The 9,346-nt window shown below is 40.7% G+C and overlaps 2 protein-coding genes across 5 annotated transcripts in view; one reads left to right on the top strand and one right to left on the bottom strand.

Annotated features, from left to right (window-relative positions):
- Positions 1-46: 46 nt before the first annotated feature.
- On the bottom strand, positions 47-9,228 carry TRAPPC2 (trafficking protein particle complex subunit 2). 3 transcript variants are annotated; one of them, XM_074534690.1, is made up of 6 exons: positions 9,095-9,228; positions 8,179-8,289; positions 6,413-6,555; positions 5,555-5,642; positions 4,587-4,706; positions 47-4,453 (listed from the first exon to the last, which is right to left on the bottom strand). In XM_074534690.1, exons 2-5 carry the CDS (start codon positions 8,269-8,271, stop codon positions 4,608-4,610), a joined length of 423 nt encoding a protein of 140 aa, XP_074390791.1. In that variant the 5' UTR covers positions 8,272-8,289; positions 9,095-9,228; the 3' UTR covers positions 47-4,453; positions 4,587-4,607. The 3 variants fall into 3 exon arrangements, with proteins under 3 accessions (XP_074390791.1, XP_074390789.1, XP_074390790.1); XM_074534688.1 differs by having other exon boundaries at positions 47-4,706; positions 9,095-9,227; XM_074534689.1 differs by lacking the exon at positions 9,095-9,228 and adding an exon at positions 8,773-8,912 and having other exon boundaries at positions 47-4,706.
- The window catches only part of OFD1 (OFD1 centriole and centriolar satellite protein), a 31,516-nt gene continuing 30,929 nt past the window's right edge, over positions 8,760-9,346 (top strand). For both annotated transcript variants that reach the window (XM_074534678.1, XM_005491792.4), the window contains exon 1: positions 8,760-9,254. In XM_074534678.1, coding sequence (XP_074390779.1) covers positions 8,775-9,254 — 480 coding nt within the window. In that variant the 5' untranslated portion in view covers positions 8,760-8,774. The remainder of the gene's footprint in view (positions 9,255-9,346) is intronic.

The following is a 9,346-nucleotide window of genomic DNA, read 5'->3' as shown; positions in this document are numbered from 1 at the left end:
GTGAAAAATCTGAGTAACTGAAATATAACTGTTTTTCAAAAAAAGAAATGCTTTATTCAGTCAGCTTTAATAGCACTTGAAAGGATCCACATTGTGACAGTTTTTTAGGAAAACTTGTGTACAGCCTTAGAAGTTCCAAACTTCTTGTTTGTTAACCTGAGCTATGAATGTGTTTACCTGTAATATCTGCACTGTGATATTAAGGAATGGCAATACGTAGAGAACTCAGGAAGCTCTTGACTTACAGTAGATTTGACAGCTTTCAGCCTTAATACAGGTATATAACTATAGATAGTGTTTGAGCTGAATTTGATCATTATTAAAATTGCTATTTTAGGATATGAACTTGTACCTTTAAAAGATAATGTCTTTTATATTACTGAATTCATTTCATAATTATGAACCAGAGCAAATTCTGTATTTGTTGGACAGTTTTTTTGTTGTCAGGCAGACAAAACTAGAGGTGTTTTTGAGGCTTTCAGCTGCAGTTTAAGTGGTAGAATACTTGTATGAGAAATGGTTATTGGCTCTCAGAGAAACCACTGTCCTTGCAGTAGCAAAATTGCTAGTGCAGTAGCAATTGCTTCCATCTGTAATTGACTGCTAACAGGCACACATGTGCACATGGTCTGAGAGGAAGTCTGATGCTGCAGGACAGGCCATGTTATTGATTAAACAACTGCTTTCTGTACAGAAACTTTTTTGTTTCAATGGAAAAGCATTTCTTGAAGAGTACATTACCAGCAAGCACTTTATCTTAAAAGTATCTGCTCAATCTGTACCAGGTGTAATTATTTGGAAGTAAAGCTTGCAAAAACAAACCCTTGTTGCTCTTAGTACACTTTTCTGAATGTATTTATTCTTGCTTGACCTGTCCAGGACAACTTTAGTCTGCAGATCTGCTACTCCTGCTTAAAACCTGCATCTTTTTATCTTTTGTGCATTCCTAAGTCTGATTCTTCATTGCAGTCCTGCATCTACACCAACAGAACTGTGTTTTAAAGTTCAGTCCCTGAGCAGTTAAATATAGGTTGAACTGCCACTTATGTTTAATTTCTAGTCAATGAGTGAAAAGATCTGTGAAGAAAATCTTAGTTAAATCCCTCTTAATCTTAGGATGAGAGAGCAAAAAGCTTTAGAAATTAAGATTGCTTGTGTTAGGGGCTATGAAGATAGTGACGTGAAATTGTTGTAAAAGCACTACCTTACAACTTAAAGCTTCCTTTAACATTCATTTTAGCAGAGATTAAGGTTGAAACAAAACAGGAGCTGAAGATACTGTGACTAGAGTACCATTCAAGTAAGATTGCTAAAAGGGAAAAATCAAGAATGAGAACCACTGTCATCTTTCTTCTGTGCAGGCATCTGTGTTTCCCCATCTGTCCCCTTTCCATTTCACATCATGGTTACCAAGCCTCCATCTCAGAAGTAGGTTTAATAAAGTTAAAACATAATCCCATAGAAGTGTATTACTCATGCCCTGGGAGCTGCTGTATCACAACTGCACACTCATCACAAAAGTGGCCAGTAAAGATAAACAGGTGTGGACATGCTTAGTAAATAAGACAGTACAGGAATTACGCCAGGAATTGGTCTCAGAGGGAAACTACTTAGTGTCTACAGAATCAAAAATCTTTTGACAAGCACATATAGGGTGACAGGTATAAAATCATAATGCTTAATAGTAAACATTAATTTCTGTACTTTGTAAAAGCTAGGTTTCATTCCATATGGATGTAAGGTAGGCATTTGTGGCTTATGTTTCAATTCACTGATTTGTTTCAAGAGCTAACACACCTCAAATATTACAGCATCCTGTTAGCAGTATGTGGCACTCCTTAGATTGACAGAGCATACTGTGTAACATGTATGCAAAGTTCCAGTGTCCTTTAAAATGAGGAAGAAGAACTGTTGAGGGTTGGTGGGACTGCTGGAAGCTGTGCTTGTTAGAGAGCAGAATGGGAAGGGGCAGAAGCAGCCACCTGGGACAGCTGGCAGCTTGTGTCACAACAAACTGTATCAATGCTTACCTAAGCTGCTTTAACAGCTGCTCCATACCTCATTTCTTCATTTAAGTCACCTGACAGGTTACCTAAACAGTAATAGAACCTTGTAGAAAGTGGAGTCTGAGTTGCATTTCCAGCCTGGATTTACTAAGGTTGATTCATGTTAGCTTGTGCTAATGTTCTCATCTCCTTATGCTTGATTTTTGAATGACTTAGGGTAATTCTAATCCCTTTAACTCATAAACTTTTTATTGCCTTTATTGCATAATGCAGATTATCTCTGTTTTCTTGTACTGCAACAGACTTTATTTTGAATTCTTACTCTTAAGCCCCTGAGAGGGGGTAGGAACATAATCCTTGCAAAAGAGGTGTCTTTTCACTGAGAAACTGTTCACTGAAGCATGCTGGAACTGCAGCCTTCATGCCTAGAACAGATTTGTGACTTTAGCTGACAATAAGATAATTTTCACCCATCACTTCAGCTAGTGGTCTTTCAGCTGACTGAGAAGAGTCACAAACTAAAACGTAAACAAGTGTTTGTCCATGTACAGAGAACTTGGAGCTACCTGACCAAGACCTTCAGGCTTCTGTCACAAGACAATGCCCCTGAACCACAAACTCTAGGACAAAGGTGATGAGTTAGGACATAATTCTTCCATTCCTGTGGCCAGTAACAGACTGTTTTCATAAAGCCTCAGTGGACCTGAGTCTGCATTTCCCATCTAGAATTCCTATATTCACAGGAAAGAGGGAAAGATGTAGGGGAGGTATAAGAACAGGCACCATTTGGCTAACTGCCTTCAGAAATCAGGCAAGAAAGAAAATGCTTTCATTTTTCTTAATGTCCTACTGCAGCAACAAATGCAATTATAAAAATGTAGCTTCTAAAAGTGGTAGAAACTGTTGGCACTAATCCTTCATATTTGCCAAGCCTTTTCTTCCTGCTAAGTATATGATTATTTAACTAAAGTACTTCCTCAGTGAATCTTAACTGTTAGTATTTTTCCAGATATGATGCTACAGGGGAGGAGGCGGAAAATAACTGCAGCTCAGTGGCTCCTTATCACATGATCAAGAATGCTTTACCTCAAATGTGTTTGTTATTTCCATGCATACAGAAAAAAAAAAGATTTATATAAAATTATGTGCCATTATCAAAGTGCTGCACAATGCAGTTTATATGCAAAAACATTGCAAAGACAAGTATTCCCATCTTCACTGGCCACCCCACCACATACTGTTACTGTGGTTATCTAGTTTTCTTCTAAATCACTTCAAGTATACTCAACAGGCATCCATTCTACAACATTTGATGTTTTATTTAAGGTAAATATGTTCTTTTTTCTCATGGAACATTTTACAGTGACAACTGAGCAGTGAGTGCAGAAGTGATGACTGACTATACACTTATAGCACATACAGATGTGGTCCCCTTAATTATACAGACTATGCAAAATACTTCTTAGAATAGCAGGCCACTTCCTTTGGAAATTACTTTTCAGACTTTTTTGAAAAAAAAAGTACAAGATCGCTTATACAGATTTGCTGCAAAAAGAAACAGAATACTTAAGATTGTAAACCCAAGCAAAGTATTAGGTACAAAAATGCCAAATGCTCTATTTAAAAATTACTGGTTTGGAATGATGTTAAGTTTTGCAAATTGGTTCCTAAAATATTTTACAATGGAACAGGAGCCAGACAGGCCAAATAATGCCTTTCTGAAACCTCAACAAATATAGTCTCATGGTGCAAAGATCCTCCTCTAAATTTATTTACAAAAAGAAAGTTTCAGCAGTTGAAGAAATAATGGGAAAAAAACAGTGGGTTTAAACATTTCATTTGGGTTTTTTCCATGTGTGAATTAGAATTAATGTCATGGCAGATCTGGCTCTTCTGGTCTATTTCATTCATTGATGCATGAATGCAGCTAAATGTGTATTGCACTAAATACATGGAAAATTTGAAACGAGACTTTTAAACTGTAGGAGTTTTCCTCAAAATTTCTTGATGTACTGGAGACAGCTTTTTTGATTTTCTATTTTTTATTGAGTACTTTATATACATACAATTACACACCAATAAATAGAGGCTTGATTTACTACCAGAGTGTAATCTTAGTCTGGTTAGTCTGCAGAGTGAGCTCTTTACTGAAAGAATACAACTAGGAAAGTTTATTATAAAATTAAGTACTTACACCAAACAGTCAAGAGTTCCCTTTTGCTCATATTAAACCAGGTGACTGGTGACATCTTTTGCATTTAGGTCTGATTTCCTCCCACCCTGAGTCAGAGGCTTACACTTTGCATATGCATTAACACATAATGTCTCAGTTTCTTCTTTTGTACCTCTGCACCCTCTGACAGTTTAAAACTTTATTTTTATATCACATAAAAGGAAACTTCTTGAGATACATCTTTTTTTAACCAGAGAAGCTTGGCTGTTCTTACCTAGATCAGCAAAAGAAAAATCTGCTTCAGCATCCAATTAGTCAGTCTTCAGAAGATGAGTATAAAACATGCAGGGGACTAACCAGACGAAGTACAGTTCAAACAATCAGGGAAGTAGGGAAAAAGCACTCACTCAGGAGATTGATTTATTTATTCAGCTTAAAAGGTGTTTTTTCCCAAGGAACTGGACTTTCCTTTCAAAGGCAGTGGATCGAATAGGAGTATTGAGTTCATAAAATGGATTCATTGCAAACTGGGGAAAGAAGGAAAAACCCATCAGTAAGCACAATGCCCAGCCCTGAAAAATGTCACTTCAGGTGACATCTACCACTAGCTTTCAGCCTACTTAGTGTCACTAACAGCACAGACCTCCTAAACAGTCCTTGCTTTCCAGGCCCTCGCATTCTCCCCATACATGTGTAGAGCCATCCCATAGCACCAGCCCCTCAGAACAAACCCATCACACTGGTGGAAATCAGGATCATTTGAGTGCCGGTGGGAGGCTGAGATGGTGACACTTCCCATGACTGTTTGCCATGACCCTGTCCAGTGGAAGTACCACCAGGATTTGGGAGCAAGGGCTGTGTGTTCTGAGAGCAAAGCTACTGGGCTCTGTAGAAGAGTGCTGTCATTATCATCATTAGTGATACCACACTACCACAAAATGCATCACAAGAAGCTGCCCCACAAGTTCTCTGTTGCCCAGGCCAGGCTGGATGGGGCTTTGACCAATCTGGTCTAGTGGAAGGTGTCCCTGCCCATGGCAAGGAAGTTGCAGATGGTTTTTAAGGTCCCTTTCTACTCAAACCATTCTAATCTATTCCACACAAAAAAAAAAAAAAAAAAAAAGAAAAAAAAAATTCACTGAACTAAAGTGAAGAAGTCTGGAAGAGCACAGTTTATAACAATTTCAAAAAACCTATTCTGTTACATGGAAAATACAGCTTTTGTGTCACACATTACCAGCTCTGGCTGATGTGGACTGCACAGGTGCTTATACAGGCCCCCAGCAGAAAACATGCTAATACAGCTGTGCCTAAGCACAAACAGCAGAACATGCTTAAAAGTAGTGCAGCAAGACCATAAAAAATTATTTCTTACCTTTATATACAACTCATACACATCAGTAAAGAAGTTCTTGATTCCATCTTCTTGCCTTACATCATGAAGCATTATAAATCTCATATGTACAGTAATTAAGGAGAATAAAACTTTTACAAAGATAAGAGACATTATCCTGAGATAAGCATTTATACCTAATTCAACATATACCTCAAATGTTTAGCTGTACATGAAATAGCAGTGACTCATAGGAGGAAGCATCTAAAAAAGTAATTGAAGCAATGAAATTTGGAAAGCATTACCTTCATATTTTAACATCCCCCTATTTGAAAATAATCACCTCTCTATCCAAGGTTTCTTTGTTATTCAATTTCAATGTAATTCTGAACGTGGAGTATGGATCTGAGGTGCACCTCCCTGCACTTCAGCCATGCACCCCTAAAGTTAAAATGTCATTCAATGTTACTTGCTCGGTGAAACAAATGTTTCTCAGCAAACAGGACTACCTGTACACAGTATCAAGGCGCAGCACTGCATTTCCACCCCTAGAGTGACTGACACCAGGCATGTTCACTGCCACCTCTCATCTCCAGCACGGTCAAAGGGGTGGGAACAGAGATCATACATACAAGCTTGCTCAGAGCCTCTCATACCTCTTTACTCCATGTACCACATTTCATTATGCTATTTTGGCTCCTACAAAGGTAAAAACCCACTTTTCCAACTGTTCCCAGCTGCTATGCCTCCCAGTATAGCTCTTCCTGAAGCTGATGACTCTAGCAATAATGGCGAATAGCCAGAGAAATCTGTTCCAAACTCACTTTATCTAACTTATCTCTTTCTGGGGAAAGGGTTTTCTTACATAAAGAAAAGGAAAGAGAATAGGAAAGGATATGTCCAGCTGTGACAAAAGCAGAAACGAACCATTCATTAAACTTGTCCACAGTCTTCAAGTACATGTTGTTAGAAAGCCACATGTTCTCATCTACGAGGTCAAGAGCAGCATGGGCAATGAACTGGTTGAGGTGGCGATGATCATCCTGGTGCATTTCCAGAACACAGCAGAGCAGGAATTCAGTGAAAGGAATGAAATACAAACAATCATTTGCTCCAGTTGCTACAGATCCAATGTTCAAGTTACAGAATGTTACATTTACCCTGCTTTTCTGTCACATGCACCACCTGTAATTAAATGAAACTAGCATATGTTTTCATGATATTTGAAGGGAGAAAAAAGGTGATAATGAAAAGATATCACAAAACCAGTCCTGAGAGCAACAAAATCAGTAAAGCCTGTATTATGTCTCAGGAACAAACTCAAGCATGAATTCTTTTGTTTACTGATGGGCAAACTCCCACTGCTAACTTATTCCACAATATAGGCCCTCATATGTATTTTTCTCTTCTTTCCAGACATCTGTTTTTGTGATATTTACAGAGCATACATAAAATGTAGCATTTTCTGGACTGTAACATTTCAGTCAAATTTGGCAGAAATTGACCCATAGGTTACAATGTGCAAGAGCTGGGGGACAGATGCAGAAAGCATAAATACAGAGGGCAGGTATGCTGATAAAATAATCTAAAGATTCTGTTTTTCTCATTTGTTTACCAAAACCCAGGATTGTTTTATTGGTTTTGGGGTCTTCTTTTTTCTGCAACTAGTATTAAATATGTGCCTGCAGATGTAAACTGCATCCCTTCCTATAATAAACATGAGATCACAGTGTTTGGCCTGTGTACTTTGTAGGCAATCTAGAACACCAGAGGACATCTGCCAAGAAGAGATACAGGACAAAACCACACTGGAAGCTTTTATCAGACTGGAAGAATAAGTAGTTTTGTACTATTTCTCAAAGTAACAGGATGATGTTAATTCCACTCTCACCTCTCAGGTTTTCCCTGCAATCAGCTTTTACACATCCGCACACAAAGTCTAGTCTGAGTAGCCTTATTTATGATCTTTTATGGGACATTGATTCAAAATACAGATGATGCCATACAATCAGTGACATCATATACTTCCATTTTTGGATACACTCTCAGATACACACACTTTTATTCTGAAATCTATTTTTTCTTTGATGTAATGCCACTTACAGATAGATTTGTTATTTTCCCACTGGAAACAATACTTATTGAGTAGTATTGCATTTATCACATTTTCAAAGTCTTTATTTATCAATATAAGTTTTTAGCTTTCCTTAATTGAAAGCAAATATGACCAATGCAGACAATTAAAAAATTAGGTATTTTATAGCATAAAGAATAAAGGACTGGCTAGAGCTTTCAAATTTTTCTTACTTTACTTTATTACTGTATATAAATGTCTTAAAAGTAAGTGGCATTAAACAATGAACAGCTATTACAAAACCTCTGCACACTAAGAGAAATCACGAAAGCAAAACCAAGATATATATATTCTATACCATACAGCAGGGAATAGATAAGAAAGCTGTGTTTTCTGAAGAACTAGTATAATCTGGCAAAGATTTTTTAAGAGACTTGAGAACTTGAGTTCTACTCCCTATGACAAAATTTCTGTTTAATATAAACACCAGAAAACAGTAGATAGTTCTTTTAACAACAATGCCGGTCATGCTTCTAATACATTGTAGAATTATAAAAGAATCACAGGAGTGTCATAGAGGAAAAAAACACACCTTTGACTCTACTTTTCCAGGAGGCAGAAATTCCATTTCAAATATGGGATTATCATGGTGACCAACTATCACGAAGTAGAAACTTCCAGACATTCTTCAAAACAATGCTCCCTACAAGAAAAGACAAAAATGCTGATGGGTCTACATACAAACTCTTAATCCATGTAGAAGAGCTCCTAAAAATCAGCCAATGTGCTCCCATCCATATTTACCAGAGGCTAAAGAGAGATAAACATTTAAGTATGCACATCAAGAGGATGGAGCCGAGCTCTTCCTGGCGCAGCCACCCACCAGGATGAGAAACAACAGGCAGAAAGTGATGCCCGGGAAGTTCCACCTGGACACGAGGAACAATTTATTGCTGTGCGTGTGAGTGAGCACTGGAACAGCCTGTCCAGAAAGCCTGGAGTTATTCCAGAACCGTCTGGACACAATTCCGTGTCCTGTGCTCCAGGCCGGCCCTGTTTGAGCAGGCTGTGCCAGATGCCCGTGCTCCGTCCCAAGCTGACAGATTCTGGGGGAGCCGGAGAATATCCTTGGGAAGGGGACCTGGAAGTGAACCCAGGTACCTAAACTGACTCCTGCCCTGCTCACCGATGATTTACCCCCGGGAGCCCCCGGTCACAGCGATCCCAGGCCACAGCTCCAAGGAGCCTCCTCGCCTGTCTCTCCCTGAGCCCTGCTCACAGGCAGCAGAAGGGGAAGGGCGGCAGGCGGGGGGCGCCTCCTCCCCGGGACAATCCCACGGCTCCATCCCCGGGCCCTCCAGAGGGGCCCGGAAAGGCCGACCCGTCCCGCCGCCCCCCGGGGAGAAGGCCCGGACTCCGCGGGGCTGCCGTCCCCAGGGGAGCAGCGGCACAGGGGGAGAGGGAGAAGGGCCCCGGCCCGCAGGGTCCCGCCCGGGCCCGCCGCCTACCCTGCGCCGCACCCCGTCCGCCCGCCCGCGGCCCCGGAAGCGCCGCGCTGCGCCCGCCCCATCCGGCGCCACCGTGACGCCTCAGCGGCCGCAGCACCGCGCCCGTAGCCCCGAGCGGCCCTGCCCTGCCCGGCCCCGCTCCCGGCCCCGGCGCCCTCCTGTGGGTAGCGGGCGGCTGCCCGGGAATGCCCGAGCGGGCCGAGGGGAGGCGGCGAGAGCGCTAGGCGTCTCGCTAGCTGTGGGTCTCACTGC

The sequence above is a fragment of the Zonotrichia albicollis genome, chromosome 2, assembly GCF_047830755.1.
Source record: "Zonotrichia albicollis isolate bZonAlb1 chromosome 2, bZonAlb1.hap1, whole genome shotgun sequence".
Taxonomy (NCBI): Eukaryota; Metazoa; Chordata; class Aves; order Passeriformes; family Passerellidae; genus Zonotrichia; species Zonotrichia albicollis.
The sequence above is the reverse complement of the archived record's forward strand: the minus strand, read 5'-3'. Positions and strand labels throughout refer to the sequence as shown.